The following is a 15,787-nucleotide window of genomic DNA, read 5'->3' as shown; positions in this document are numbered from 1 at the left end:
GAGTGGGCAAACATATGGCAGATGCAGTATAATGTGGATAAATATGAAGTGATCCACTTTGGTAGGAAAAACACAAGAACAAAGTATTATTTAAATGGTGATGGCTTGGGAAGTGTTGATGTACAGAGGGACCTGGGTGTCCTTGTACAGCAGTCATTGAAAGCAAACATGCAGGTGCAGCAAGCGATTAGGAAGGCAAATGGTATGTTGGCCATCCTTGCAAGAGGATTTGAGTTCAGGAGCAAGGATGTCTTACTACAGTTATACAGGGCCTTAGTGAGACCGCACCTGGGTGAATTGGATGCAGTTTTGGTCTCCTTACCGAAGAAAGGATATACTTGCCATAGAGAGAGTGCAACGAAGGTTCACCAGATTGATTCCTGGGATTGCAGTACGAGGAGGAATTGAGTCGACTAGGCCTGTATTCACTAGAGTTTAGAAGAATGAGAGGGGATCTCATTGAAACATGTAAAATTCTGACTGGGTTGGATAGACTGGATGCGGGGAGAGTGTTTCCCTGGCTGGAAAGTCTAGAACAAGGGGTCAGTCTCAGGGTACGGGGTAGGACCGAGATGAGGAGAAATTTTTTCACTCAGAGGGTGGTGAACCTATGGAATTCTCTACCACAGAAGGCTGTAGAGGCCAAGTCACTGAATATATTTTAAGAGGGAGATAGACAGATTTCTAGAAACAAAAGGAATGGGGAAAAAGCAGGAATATGTTGTTGATGGAGGATCAGCCATGATCGTATTGAATGGCGGTGCAGACTCGAAGTGCCGAATGGCCTGCTACTGCTGCTATTTTCTATGTTTCTATGTTTCGGCCCATTGTGTCTGCGCCGGCCGACCAAGAGCTATCCAGCCTAATCCCACTTTCCAGCTCTTGGTCCGTAGCCCTGCAGGTTACGGCACTTTAAGTGCACATCCAAGTATCTTTTAAATGTGCTGAGGGTTTCTGCCTCTACCACCCTTCCAGACAGTGAGTTCCAGACTCCCACCACCCTCTGGGTGAAAACAATTCCCCTCATATCGCCTCTAGGAGGGAGAACAGCCAGTTGTCGTGGTGCACATTGGTACCAACGACATAGGCAAAAAAAGGGATGAGGTCCTACGAAACGAATTTAAGGAGCTAGGAGCTAAATTAAAAAGTAGGACCTCAAAAGTAGTAATCTCGGGATTGCTACCAGTGCCACGTGATAGTCAGAGTAGGAATCGCAGGATAGCGCAGATGAATACGTGGCTTGAGCAGTGGTGCAGCAGGGAGGGATTCAAATTCCTGGGGCATTGGGACCGGTTCTGGGGGAGGTGGGACCAGTACAAACCGGACGGTCTGCACCTGGGCAGGACTGGAACCAATGTCCTCGGGGGAGTGTTTGCTAGTGCTGTTGGGGAGGATTTAAACTAATATGGCAGGGGGATGGGAACCAATGCAGGGAGACAGAGGGAAACAAAAAGGAGCCAAAAGCAAAAGACAGAAAGGAGAGGAGGAAAAGTGTAGGGCAGAGAAACCCAAGGCAAAGAACAAAAGGGCCACTGTACAGCAAAATTCTAAAAGGACAAAGGGTGTTAATAAAACAAGCCTGAAGGCTTTGTGTCTTAATGCAAGGAGTATCCGCAATAAGGTGGATGAATTAATTGTGCAAATAGATGTTAACAAATATGATGTGATTGGGATTACGGATTACGGAGACGTGGCTCCAGGATGATCAGGGCTGGGAACTCAACATTCAGGGGTATTCAACATTCAGGAAGGATAGAATAAAAGGAAAAGGAGGTGGGGTAGCATTGCTGGTTAAAGAGGAGATTAATGCAATAGTTAGGAAAGACATTAGCTTGGATGATGTGGAATCTATATGGGTAGAGCTGCAGAACACCAAAGGGCAAAAAACGTTAGTAGGAGTTGTGTACAGACCTCCAAACAGTAATAGGGATGTTGGGGAGGGCATCAAACAGGAAATTAGGGGTGCATGCAATAAAGGTGTAGCAGTTATAATGGGTGACTTTAATATGCACATAGATTGGGCTAGCCAAACTGGAAGCAATACGGTGGAGGAGGATTTCCTGGAGTGCATAAGGGATGGTTTTCTAGACCAATATGTTGAGGAACCAACTAGGGGGGAGGCCATCTTAGACTGGGTGTTGTGTAATGAGAGAGGATTAATTAGCAATCTCATTGTGCGAGGCCCCTTGGGGAAGAGTGACCATAATATGGTGGAATTCTGCATTAGGATGGAGAATGAAACAGTAAATTCAGAGACCATGGTCCAGAACTTAAAGAAGGGTAACTTTGAAGGTATGAGGCGAGAATTGGCTAGGATAGATTGGCGAATGATACTTAGGGGGTTGACTGTGGATGGGCAATGGCAGACATTTAGAGACCGCATGGATGAAGTACAACAATTGTACATTCCTGTCTGGCGTAAAAATAAAAAGGGGAAGGTGGCTCAACCGTGGCTATCTAGGGAAATCAGGGATAGTATTAAAGCCAAGGAAGTGGCATACAAATTGGCCAGAAATAGCAGCGAACCTGGGGACTGGGAGAAATTTAGAACTCAGCAGAGGAGGACAAAGGGTTTGATTAGGACAGGGAAAATGGAGTACGAGAAGAAGCTTGCAGGGAACATTAAGGCGGATTGCAAAAGTTTCTATAGGTATGTAAAGAGAAAAAGGTTGGTGAAGACAAACGTAGGTCCCCTGCAGTCAGAATCAGGGGAAGTCATAACGGGGAACAAAGAAATGGCGGATCAATTGAACAAGTACTTTGGTTCGGTATTCACTAAGGAGGATACAAACAACCTTCCGGATATAAAAGGGGTCAGAGGGTCTAGTAAGGAAGAGGAACTGAGGGAAATCTTTATTAGTCGGGAAATTGTGTTGGGGAAATTGATGGGATTGAAGGCAGATAAATCCCCAGGGCCTGATGGCCTGCATCCTAGAGTACTTAAGGAGGTGGCCTTGGAAATAGCGGATGCATTGACAGTCATTTTCCAACATTCCATTGACTCTGGATCAGTTCCTATGGAGTGGAGGGTAGCCAATGTAACCCCACTTTTTAAAAAAGGAGGGAGAGAGAAAACAGGGAATTATAGACCGGTCAGCCTGACCTCAGTAGTGGGTAAAATGATGGAATCAATTATTAAGGATGTCATAGCAGTGCATCTGGAAAATGGTGACATGATAGGTCCAAGTCAGCATGGATTTGTGAAAGGGAAATCATGCTTGACAAATCTTCTGGAATTTTTTGAGGATGTTTCCAGTAAAGTGGACAAAGGAGAACCAGTTGATGTGGTATATTTGGACTTTCAGAAGGCTTTCGACAAGGTCCCACACAAGAGATTAATGTGCAAAGTTAAAGCACATGGGATTGGGGGTAGTGTGCTGACGTGGATTGAGAACTGGTTGTCAGACAGGAAGCAAAGAGTAGGAGTAAACGGGTACTTTTCAGAATGGCAGGCAGTGACTAGTGGAGTGCCGCAAGGTTCTGTGCTGGGGCCCCAGCTGTTTACATTGTACATTAATGATTTAGACGAGGGGATTAAATGCAGTATCTCCAAATTTGCGGATGATACTAAGTTGGGTGGCAGTGTGAGCTGCGAGGAGGATGCTATTAGGCTGCAGAGTGACTTGGATAGGTTAGGTGAGTGGGCAAATGCATGGCAGATGAAGTATAATGTGGATAAATGTGAGGTTATCCACTTTGGTGGTAAAAACAGAGAGACAGACTATTATCTGAATGGTGACAGATTAGGAAAAGGGAAGGTGCAACGAGACCTGGGTGTCATGGTACATCAGTCATTGAAGGTTGGCATGCAGGTACAGCAGGCGGTTAAGAAAGCAAATGGCATGTTGGCCTTCATAGCGAGGGGATTTGAATACAGGGGCAGGGAGGTGTTGCTACAGTTGTACAGGGCCTTGGTGAGGCCACACCTGGAGTATTGTGTACAGTTTTGGTCTCCTAACTTGAGGAAGGACATTCTTGCTATTGAGGGAGTGCAGCGAAGGTTCACCAGACTGATTCCCGGGATGGCGGGACTGACCTATCAAGAAAGATTGGATCAATTGGGCTTGTATTCACTGGAGTTCAGAAGAATGAGAGGGGACCTCATAGAAACGTTTAAAATTCTGACGGGTTTAGACAGGTTAGATGCAGAAAGAATGTTCCCAATGTTGGGGAAGTCCAGAACCAGGGGTCACAGTCTGAGGATAAGGGGTAAGCCATTTAGGACCGAGATGAGGAGAAACTTCTTCACCCAGAGAGTGGTGAACCTGTGGAATTCTCTACCACAGAAAGTAGTTGAGGCCAATTCACTAAATATATTCAAAAGGGAGTTAGATGAAGTCCTTACTACTCGGGGGATCAAGGGTTATGGCGAGAAAGCAGGAAGGGGGTACTGAAGTTTCATGTTCAGCCATGAACTCATTGAATGGCGGTGCAGGCTAGAAGGGCTGAATGGCCTGCTCCTGCACCTATTTTCTATGTTTCTATGTTTCTAAACCTCCCCCCCAATTACTTTAAATCTAGGTCCCCTGCCAAGGGAAACAAGTCCTTTCTATCCACTTTATCCAGGCCCCTCATAATTTTATACACCTCAATCAGGTCTCCCGTTAGCCTCCTCAGTTCCAAAGAAAACAGATCCAGCATCTCCAATCTTTCCTCATAGCCAAAATTCTCCAGTCCAGGCAACATTCTTGTAAATCTCCTCTGCACCCTTTCCAGTGAAATCACATCTTTCTTGTAATGTGGTGACCAGAACTGCACAGTGCTCCAGATGCGGCCTAACCAATGTTTTATACAGTTCAGGCATAACCTCTTTGCTCTTGTATTCCATGCCTCGACATAAAAACAAGTATTCCATGTGCCTTCTTAATCACCTTATTTACCCTGGCCTGCTACCTTCAGGGATCTGTGGACCTGCACTCCAAGGTCTCTTTGTTCCACCACACTTTTCAGTGTCATACTAGTTAGTGTGTATTCCCTTGCCTTGTTAGACCTCCCCAAATGCATTACCTCACACTTATCCGGATTGAATTCCATTTGCCACTGTTCTGCCCACCTGACCATATCTTCCTGCAGTCCGCAGCTTTTTGCTTCATTATCACCCACACAGCCTATTTTAGTGTCACCTGCAAACTTCGTAATCATACCCCCTATATTCAAATCTAGATTGTTGATGTATACCACAAAAAGCAAGTGACCCAGCACTAAGCCCTGTGGAACCCCACTGGATATAGCCTTCCAGTCACAAAAACACCCATCAACCATTACCCTTTGCTTCCTGCCTCGGAGCCAATTTTGGATCCACTTGCCACTTTGCCCTGGATCCCAGGGGCTATTAACTTTCGTGACCAGTCTGGGACCTTATCAAAAGCTTTGCTAAAATCCATAGACGCTACATCATATGCACTGCCCTCATCCACCCTCCTGGTTACCTCCTCGAAAAATTCAATCAAGTTAGTCAGACACGACCTTCCCTTGACAAATCCATGCTGACTGCCCTTGATTAATCCATGTCTTTCCAAATGAAGATTTATCCTGTCCCTCAGGATTTTCTGCAATAATTTTCCGATCACCGAATTTACGCTGACTGGCCTGTAATTAATCAGTGTATCCCTTTCTCTATTTTTAAACAAAGGTACATTAGTAGTCCTCCAGTCCTCTGGCACCGCATCTGTAGCCAGAGAGGATTGAAAAATGAAGGTCAAAGCCTCTGCAATTTCCTCTTTTGCTTCTCTTAACAGCCTGGGATACATTTCATCTGGGCCTGGGTATTTATCCACTTTTAAAACTGCTAATCTCCTTAATACTTACACTCTCGCTATATTTATCTTGTATAATCTTTGTAATAAAGCCAACATACCATTTGCTTTCTTAATTGCTTGCTGTACCTGCATGTTAACTTTCAGTGATTTGTGTACAAGGACACCCAGGTCCCGCTGAACACCAATATTTCCCAATCTCTCAACATTTAAAAAACACATTGATTTTCAATTTACCTACCAAAGTAGATAACTTCACATTTCTCCACATTATATTCAATTTGCCATGTTATTGCCCATTCACTTAGCCTATCTATATCCGCTTGAAGCCTCTTTACATCCTCCTCACAACTTACATTCCCACCTAGCTTTGTATAGAAACATAGAAAATAGGTTCAGGAGTAGGCCATTGGGCCCTTCGAGCCTGCACCGCCATTCAATAAGATCATGGCTGATACTTCCCTCAGTACCCCTTTCCTGCTTTCTCTCCATACCCCTTGATCCCCTTAGCCATAAGGGCCACATCTAACTCCCTCTTGAATATATCCAATGAACTGGCATCAACAACTCTCTGCGGCATGGCATTCCACAGGTTAACAACTCTCTGAGTGAAGAAGTTTCTCCTCATCTCAGTCCTAAATGGCCTGCCCCTTATCCTAAGACTGTGTCCCCTGGTTCTGGACTTCCCCAACATCGGGAACATTCTTTCCGCATCTAACCTGTCCAGTCCCATCAGAATTTTATATGTTTCTATGAGATCACCTCTCATCCTTCTAAACTCCAGTGTATAAAGGCTCAGTTGATCAAGTCATTCCTCATATGTCAGTCCAGCTATCCCTGGAATCAGTCTGGTGAACCTTCGCTGCATTCACTCAATAGCAAGAACGTCCTTCCTCAGATTAGGAGACCAAAACTGAACACAATATTCCAGGTGAGGCCTCACCAAGGCCCTGTACAACTGCAGTAAGACTTCCCTGCTCCTATACTCAAATCCCCTTGCTATGAAGGCCAACATACCATTTGCCTTCTTCACCGCCTGCTGTACCTGCATGCCAACTTTCAATGACTGATGAACCATGACAGCCAGGTCTCGCTGCACCTCCCCTTTTCCTAATCTGCCGCCATTCAGATAATATTCTGCCTTCATGTTTAAACCTCACATTTATCCACATTATGCTGCATCTGCCATGTATTTGTCCGCTCACCTAACCTGTCCAAGTCACCCTGCAGCCTCTTAGCGACCTCCTCACAGCTCACACTGCCACCCAGTTTCCTGTCATTTGCAAACTTGGAGATATTACACTCAATACCATCATTTAAATCATTAATATATATTGCAAAGAGCTGGGGTCCCAGCACTGAGCCCTGCGGCACTCCACTAGTCACTGCCTGACATTCTAAAAAGGACCCGTTTATCCCGACTCTCTGCTTCCTGTTTGCCAACCAGTTCTCTATCCACATCAGTACATTACCCCCAATACCATGTGCTTTGATTTTGCACACCAATCTCTTGTGTGGGACCTTGTCAAAAGCCTTTTGAAAGTCCAAATGCACCACATCCACTGGTTCTCCCTTGTCCACTCTACTAGTTACATCCTCAAAAAATTCCAGAAGATTTGTCAAGCATGATTTCCCTTTCATTAATCCATGCTGACTTGGACCAATCCTGTCACTGCTTTCCAAATGCGCTGCTATTTCATCCTTAATGATTGATTCCAACATTTTCCCCACTTCTGATGTCAGGCTAACCGGTCTATAATTACCCGTTTTCTCTCTCCCTCCTTTTTTAAAAAGTGGTGTTACATTAGCAACCCTCCAGTCCATAGGAACTGATCCAGAGTCGATACACTGTTGGAAAATGATCACCAATTCATCCACTATTTCTAGGGCCACTTCCTTAAGTACTCTGGGATGTAGACTATCAGGCCCTGGGGATTTATCGGCCTTCAATCCCATCAATTTCCCTAACACAATTTCCCACCTAATAAGGATATCCTTCAGTTCCTCCTTCTCACTAGACCCTCGGTCCCCTAGTACATCCGGAAGGTTACTTGTGTCCTCCTTCGTGAAGACAGAACCAAAGTATTTGTTCAATTGGTCTGCCATTTCTTTGTTCCCCATTATAAATTCACCCGAATCTGACTGCAAGGGACCTATGCTTGTCTTCACCAATCCTTTTTCTCTTCACATATCTATGGAAGCTTTTGCAATCAGTTTTTATGTTCCCGGCAAGCTTCCTCTCATACTCTATTTTGCCCCTCTTTATTAAACTCTTTGCCCTCCTCTGCTGAATTCTAAATTTCTCCCAGTCCTCAGGTTTGCTGCTTTTTCTTGCTAATTTATATGCCTCTTCCTTGGATTTAACAATATCCTTAATTTCCCTTGTTAGCCACGGTTGAGCCACCTTCCCTGTTTTATTTTTACTCCAGACAGGGATGTACAATCGCTGAAGTTCATACATATGATCTTTAAAGGTTTGCCATTGACTATCCACCGTCAACCCCTTAAGCATCATTTGCCAGTCTAATCTAGCCAATTCACACCTCATACCGTCAAAGTTACCTTTCCTTAAGTTCAGAACCCTAGTTTCTGAATTAACTTTGTCACTTTCCATCTTAATAAGGAATTCTACCATGTTATGGTCACTCTTCCCCAAGGGGCCTCGCACAACAAGATTGCTAATTAGTCCCTTCTCATTACACAGCAGCCAGTCTAGGACGGCCAGCTCTCTGGTTGGTTCCTCGACATATTGGTCTAGAAAACCATCCCTAATACACTCCAGGAAATCCTCCTCCAGCACATTGCTACCAGTTTGGTTAGCCCAATATGTAAATTAAAGTCGCCCATGGTAACTGCTGTACCTTTATTGCACACATCCCTTATTTCTCGTTCGATGCTGTACCCAACCTCACTACTACTGTTTGGTGGTCTGTACACAACTCCCACTAGCGTTTTCTGACCTTTGGTATTCTGTAGCTCCACCAATACCGATTCCACATCATCCAAGCTAATGTCCTTCCTTAGAATTGCATTAATTTCCTCTTTAACCAGCAACGCCACCCCGCCGCCTTTTCCTCTCTGCCTATCCTTTCTAAATGTTGAATACCCCTTTATGTTGAGTTTCCAGCCTTGGTCACCTTGGAGCCATGGCTCCGTGATGCCAATCACATCGTATCCGTTAACTGCTATCTGCGCAGTTAATTCGTCCACCTTGTTCCGAATACTCCTCACATTGAGGCACAGAGCTTTCAGGCTTGTCTTAACACATTTTGCCCCTTTAGAATTTTGCTGTAATGTGGCCCTTTTTGTTTTTTGTCTTGGGTTTCTCTGCCCTCCACTTTTACTATTCTCCTTTCTATCTTTTGCTTCTGACTCCATTTTATTTCCCTCTGTCTCCCTGCCATATTGGTTTAACTCCTCCCCAACAGCAGTAGTAAACACTGCCCCGAGGACATTGGTCCCGGTCTTGCCCAGGTGCAGACTGTCCGGTTTGTACTGGTCCCACCTCCCCCAGAACTGGTTCCAATGCCCCAGGAATTTGAATCCCTCCCTTCTGCACCACTGCTCAAACCACGTATTCATCTGAGTTATCCTGCGATTCCAACTCTGACTAGCACATGGCACTGGTAGCAATCCTGAGATTACTACTTTTGAGGTCCTACTTTTTAATTTAACTCCTGGCTCCCTAAATTCGTCTCGTAGGACCTCATCCCGTTTTTTTACCTATGTCGTTGGTACCTATATGCACCACAACAACTGGCTGTTCACCCTCCCTTTTCAGAATGTCCTGCACCCGAGGGCTCAATAGAGGTAAATCAAAATCCTCCTCCGAGCCCCTTAAGAAAATTCTGAGCCTTTGCTGCCCCAGACTCCAACCGCGAGACCCTCGCAACAACTCCACCCAGACTTACAGTCAGCAGCCTTCTTCTGGACTGTCCAATTTTCCTCCCTCTCCCAGCTGTCACTTTCCGCAGGAAACAGCCAAGCAGCTGAGCATCAGCATTCAAATGACTCACATTCCCGCATCGGATTGCCGTCCACTCCCGCCAGCATCCAGCCGGAAGTTACATTCCACCTTATAGGGCCCAAGTTTCCACACGATAAAAAACGGGCGCCCCTCCGAGCTGGGCGCCCGTTTTTCGCGCCTAAAACGGCGCCTAAAAAAAAAACTCGCGATTCTGTAGCGTTCTGCAGCTCCTTGTCTGTTTGGCGCGGCGCCCAGGGGGGCGGAGCCTACACTCGCGCCGATTTTGTAAGTGGGAGGGGGCAGGTACTATTTAAATTAGTTTTTTTCCTGCCGGCAACGCTGCGCGTGCGCGTTGGAGCGTTCGCGCATGCTAAGTGTGAAAAAAACATTTTTGTAGTTCTTTGTAGCTGTTTAATTTTTGAACTTTTTAAAAATAAAAGCACATTGCCATCAGCACTTGCAGCCTTCTCACTGTCTCCTCCCCCTCCTCCCCGTGAGTAGAACGGGCGCCTTCCACCCCACCCCGCGGGAAGAACGGGCGCCTCCTCCCCCCCCCACGGGAAGAACGGGCGCCTCCCCCCCCAACCACGCGGGAAAGAACGGGCGCCTCCCCCCCCCAACCACGCGGGAAAGAACAGGCGCCTCCTCTCCCCTCCCCCCCCCACCCCGCGGGAAGAATGGGCGTCTCCTTCCCCCGCCCGCGGGAAAGAACGGGCGCCTCCTCTCCCCCCGCCCCGGGGGAAGAACGGGCGCCTCCTCTCCCCTCCCCCCCCCCACCCCCGCGGGAAGAACGGGCGCCTCCCCCCCCCCCCCCCCCCCCCCACCTGCGGGAAAGAACAGGCGCCTCCTCTCCCCTCCCTCCCGCGGGAAGAATGGGCGCCTCCTTCCCCCGCCCGCGGGAAAGAACGGGCGCCTCCTCTCCCCCCGTCCCGGGGGAAGAACGGGCGCCTCCTCCTCCCCCCCGCACCCCCCGCGGGAAGAACGGGTGCCTCAGGCTGACTGCAGCATTCTCCGTGCCGGAAGCACTTTCACACAGGTAGGAAGATCGTTTATTTAATCTTTTCTTTGCTTATAAATGTTTATTCAGGTTGGATTTATTTGTAGAAGTATAAATAAGGATTTATTGTAGAATTTAATAACTTCCCTTTCCCCCCACCTCGTTCTGGACGCCTAATTTGTAACCTGCGCCTGATTTTTTAATGTGTAGACAAGGTTTTTTCAGTTCTACAAAAATCTTCACTTGCTCCATTCTAACTTAGTTTGGAGTATGTTTTCACTGTGGAAACTTTGAAATCAGGCGTCAGTGGTCGGACACGCCCCCTTTTGAAGAAAAAATTCTGTTCCAAAGTAGAACTGTTCTACCTGACTAGAACTGCAGAAAAAAAAATGTGGACAATTGCAATTTCTAAGATAGTCCGTTCTCCACCAGTTGCTCCTAAAAATCAGGTGCAAATCATGTGGAAACTTGGGCCCATAGTTTCAGTAATGAAACCTCTGAATGGGACAATAGAGATCTTAGATAGCAATATACAGCAGGCTGTCCTGTCTTGATTCAACATGCCGGGAAGTCAGGTTGAGACAAGTATAATGAAGGGTTTAGTGACCCCAGAGCTGCCCAGTGGTATGGTCCCTTGTAGATCACTTGAGAGGTGGACGCCGGAGGGACTGGAGTGCATCTAAATGCTATCCATTGCTTGTCTACCATTATACCTTTTAATATAGTTTCCCAATCTATCTTAGCCAACTCGCTCCTCATACCTACGTAGTTTGCTTTGTTTAGATTTAAGATCCTAGTTTCGGATTTAACTGAATCATTTCAAACTCAATATAAAATTCTATCATATTATGGTCACTCTTCCCTAAAGATCCCTTTACTCCGAGGTTATTAATTGCACAATATCATTGCACAATACTAGATCTAAAATAGCCTGTTCCCCAGTTGCTTCCTCAACATACTGATCGAGAAAACTTTCTTCCAAACATTCCATGAATTCGTCCTCCACACTATTACTGCAAATGTGGTTTGCCCAGTCTGTATGCAGATTAAAGTCCCCCATGATTACCGAATTACCTTTGTAATGTGCATCTAATTTCCTGATTTATACTCTGCCCTACATTACAACTACTGTTTGAGGGCCTATAAACAACTCCCAGCAATGCTTTCTGCCCCTTACTGTTTCTGGGGTACACTCAAATTGCTTCTGCTTCTTGATTTTCAGAGCTAAGATTCTTTCTCTCTACTGTCTTTATTTTATACTTCATCAGGGCCACCCTTTCTCTTTTTCCATCTTGCCTATCTCTTCTAAAAGTTAAATATCCTGGAATATTTAATTTCCAACCTTGGCCACGTTGCAACCACGTCTCCATAATGGCTACTGGATCAAACCTATTAATTTCTACCTGCGCTATTAATTCATCTATTTTGTTGTGAATGCTTTGCGCATGCAGATATAGTGCCTTCAGCTTTGACTTATACCTATTTTTTCCTGATGTCACCTTAGTCACTGATGCATTATCTTTGTTAGTCTCTCTGTCCCTTCCTGACCCACCCGGCTTATTTTTTTACCCAAAACTCTACTCTGTTCTAGAGCCTTGATATTTCTCTTGCTGCTTTTAAATTTACTCTTTCCGGAATCCACCTACCGCCCCTTCATTAGGTTAAAGCCCTGACTACTGCCCTAATTATTTGGTTTGCTAGGACATTGGTCCTAGGCCAATTTAAGTGGAGCCCGTCCCAACAGAACAACTCCCTCTTTCCCGAGTACTGGTGCCAGTGGTTCATGACCGAAAAAACCCTTCGTTCCATGCTACTCTCTGAGCCATGCATTTAAACCTTTAATCTGTTAGTCCCTACGCCAATTTGCATGTGGCTCAAATAACAATCCAGAGATTATTACCTGAAGTTCTGCTTTTTAATTTGGATCCTAGCTCCTGAAACTCCCTCAGCAGAACCTCATTCTTGGTTCTATCTATGTCATTGGTTCTTGCATGGACCATGACAACTGGATACTCCTCGTCCAAGTTCTTCTCCAGTCGCGAGAAGATATCCTTAACCCTGGGACCGGGCAGGCAACACAACATCTAGACCAGTTTAAAGTCATGGTGCGTACTGTGCTCAATTGAAGCCTCAAGGACCTCCTCATTAGTGATTTCATGAAGCAGCCAGCAATAAGGAAACAGAACATGGCAGAACACTGTAGTGGAAGCAAATTCTAATGTTTAAAGTATCAGTGAAAGTATTTATGTACATATCCCCAAAAGACATCAAGAGCGAAATACTTTCCTTCACCTAAACATAAAATCACCGGCTTGGAACAGGGAAAGGCCATTCTATCCAATGGACTGTGCACAATTTCTATTAGAACAGACTCTTTTCTCCAATTTATTTAATTTTCTGAGGGAAAATAACCACAGTTTTACTTGCTGCTCTTTCATTTCCCCCAGGAGACTGAACAAGCAGAGATGGAGGATACAACACAAGACCCATGAGAAATGATTCAATCTCTTGAGGGAGCTGAGCTGATAATTCATAAGCAACAAAGTGGGATGTAAACCACGTTCCACAAGTCTGCACAACATACCATATGTTAAATTAAGTGGGTGAAGAACTAAATGTAACGTTAATTAGTTAATGAGGGAAAAGAAAAGAGATGAATTTAATAGTGCATAATATTCCTCTGTGAGTCTAGTTCAGCTCGAGGCAATGCAAATTCTAATGACTCTTATGAGGTGTGGGTTCAGATTGATGCTTGTTCAGGGGCATAATCCCAACGCATGCCTTGCTCAAGGGGCTGTTCTCAGCGATGCTGCAACATACTGCATCACTGATGGGTACGTTGCTGTGATTCTTCACAAATTTCAAACACGTCACTGTAGGGGCAGTGAAGAGAAAAAGCAACTATGGGACCAATAGCACTATTTTATAAAAGGCCTTCTCACTTGCTCTGTGGAAGCTTGGATAATCAGCCACACATCCTAACAGCATTCCCTTCTGCTGTGGAGGGCAGAGAAATAAAATGGGAATAAATTGATCAATATTCCAGAGTCAGGCAGGTGTTATATAAAAGGAAAAACATTTGAGGATGGCAACAGGTGAAGGTGGGTTGCTTCGCATACATCTACTTTAATATTTAACATGTTAGAAGTCTGCCGCATAACGTGTGTCCACTTTAAATCTGGCCATGGCACAAAAAAAAATCCATCATCACTTTTCTGGTTGTTTCCAATTTCTCAGCAGTTAAAAAGCAAACCCTTCAATACCATCCATTTACTTCAGTCTCTCACCATATAAAATGATTCAGTGTCAAAAGCGAACACCAGGTGGGCAGAGGAAATGTTTCAAGGACACCCTCAAAGCCTTTTTGATAAAGTGCAACATCCCCACCGACACCTGGGAGTCCCTGGCCAAAGACCGCCCTACGTGAAGGAAGAGATTCCGGGAGGGCACTGAGCACCTCGTGTCTCGTCGCCGAGAGCATGCAGAAAACAAGCGCAGGCAGCAGAAGGAGCGTGCGGCAAACCAGACTCCCCACCCATCCTTTCTTTCAACGACTGTCTGTCCCACCTGTGACAGAGACTGTGGTTCTCGTATTGGACTGTACAGCCACCTAAGAACTCATGTTAAGAATGGAAGCAAGTCTTCCTCAATTCCGAGGGACTACCGATGATGCTGATGAAAATGATACAGCACAGAAGGTGGCCATGCGGCCCATTGTGCCTGTGCCAGCTCTCGTGAACTTACGCCATTTCCTCAACTCACTATAAACAATAACACAGGCAATCCACCAGCTTATACAGTATAAATATCTTTAGTGGAAATTGCATAATTACAGGCATGAAACAGTGCGTATTCATCTCACTCTCATGGTCACATCCCCTTACTACTTCAAGATTCTCTGATCAAAGTATTGAAATTCACCAGTTTAAAATCAGTAGATTAAATCAGTATCGGGATTTTTAATTATTTGTAATTCTATCAGGGTTTGGGATTGCAGCTGAGATGTGCACGTTTCTTGATTATTTCAGGATAGTTGGTTGCTTTACCTGATTTCATAGTGCTCCTTGCACTAGTGACTCCACTTCTGATAGGAATGGCACAGCTTTTAGAAAGCTTGTTGGCAGATACACGGTACAGCACTCCCCCGATGCAGCGCATGCCTTTCATTTTCCATCTCTGCTGAAGGAACCTATAATTGCTGCTCAGTCTCGCTCGGCTCAGGAGCAGTGACCTGTGAGGAAAGAAAGGAGAAAACCTCAACAAAACAAGAATGGGATGGGACGCTGGTGAAAAGCCTGTTCCAGTTAAAATTACCTCTATCAGTCTCAAATTTGTGCTCCATTGATCTGTGCCTCTAGTAGTTTCTTTTTATCTATTTAATCCAAAAAATAGCTCCAGGTTTTATTGTTATTGCAGGACGTGGAAAAGAAAATGACTGTATAGTAAGAAGCGAATCACCATCTACATTTATACAGCTGCAACCTAGAAAACATAGACATAGAAAACACAGAAAATAAGTGCAGGAGTAGGCCATTCGGCCCTTCGAGCCTGCACCACCATTCAATATGATCATGGCTGATCATGCAACTTCAGTACCCCATTCCTGCTTTCTCTCTATACCCCTTGATCCCTTTAGCCGTAAGGGTCATATCTAACTCCCTTTTGAATATATCTAACAAACTGGCCTCAACAACTTTCTGTGGTAGAGAATTCCACAGGTTCACAATTCTCTGAACATAGCAACATAAGAATTAGGAACAGGAGTAGGCCATCTAGCCCCTCGAGCCTGCTCCGCCATTCAACAAGATCATGGCTGATCTGGTCGTGGACTCAGCTCCATTTACCCGCCCGATCCCCATAACCCTTAATTCCCTTATTGGTTAAAAATCTATTTATCTGTGACTTGAATACATTCAATGAGCTAGCCTCAACTGCTTCCTTGGGCAGAGAATTCCACAGATCCACAACCCTGTGGGAGAAGAAATTCCTTCTCAACTCGGTTTTAAATTGGCTTCCCCGTATTTTGAGGCTGTGCCCCCTAGGTCTAGTCTCCCCGACCAGTGGAAA

At 45.3% G+C, this 15,787-nt stretch overlaps 1 protein-coding gene across 2 annotated transcripts in view; it reads right to left on the bottom strand.

The window, feature by feature from the left end:
- zc3h3 (zinc finger CCCH-type containing 3) overlaps positions 1-15,787 on the bottom strand; it is a 345,175-nt gene that overhangs the window by 153,360 nt on the left and 176,028 nt on the right. For both annotated transcript variants that reach the window (XM_070895144.1, XM_070895151.1), the window contains exon 5: positions 14,767-14,951. In XM_070895144.1, the coding sequence (XP_070751245.1) occupies positions 14,767-14,951 (185 nt within the window). The remainder of the gene's footprint in view (positions 1-14,766; positions 14,952-15,787) is intronic.

This window comes from Pristiophorus japonicus, chromosome 1 (assembly GCF_044704955.1).
Source record: "Pristiophorus japonicus isolate sPriJap1 chromosome 1, sPriJap1.hap1, whole genome shotgun sequence".
NCBI classification, from domain to species: domain Eukaryota; kingdom Metazoa; phylum Chordata; class Chondrichthyes; family Pristiophoridae; genus Pristiophorus; species Pristiophorus japonicus.
Note: the sequence above shows the minus strand (reverse complement) of the source record. Positions and strands in the feature narration are given on the sequence as shown.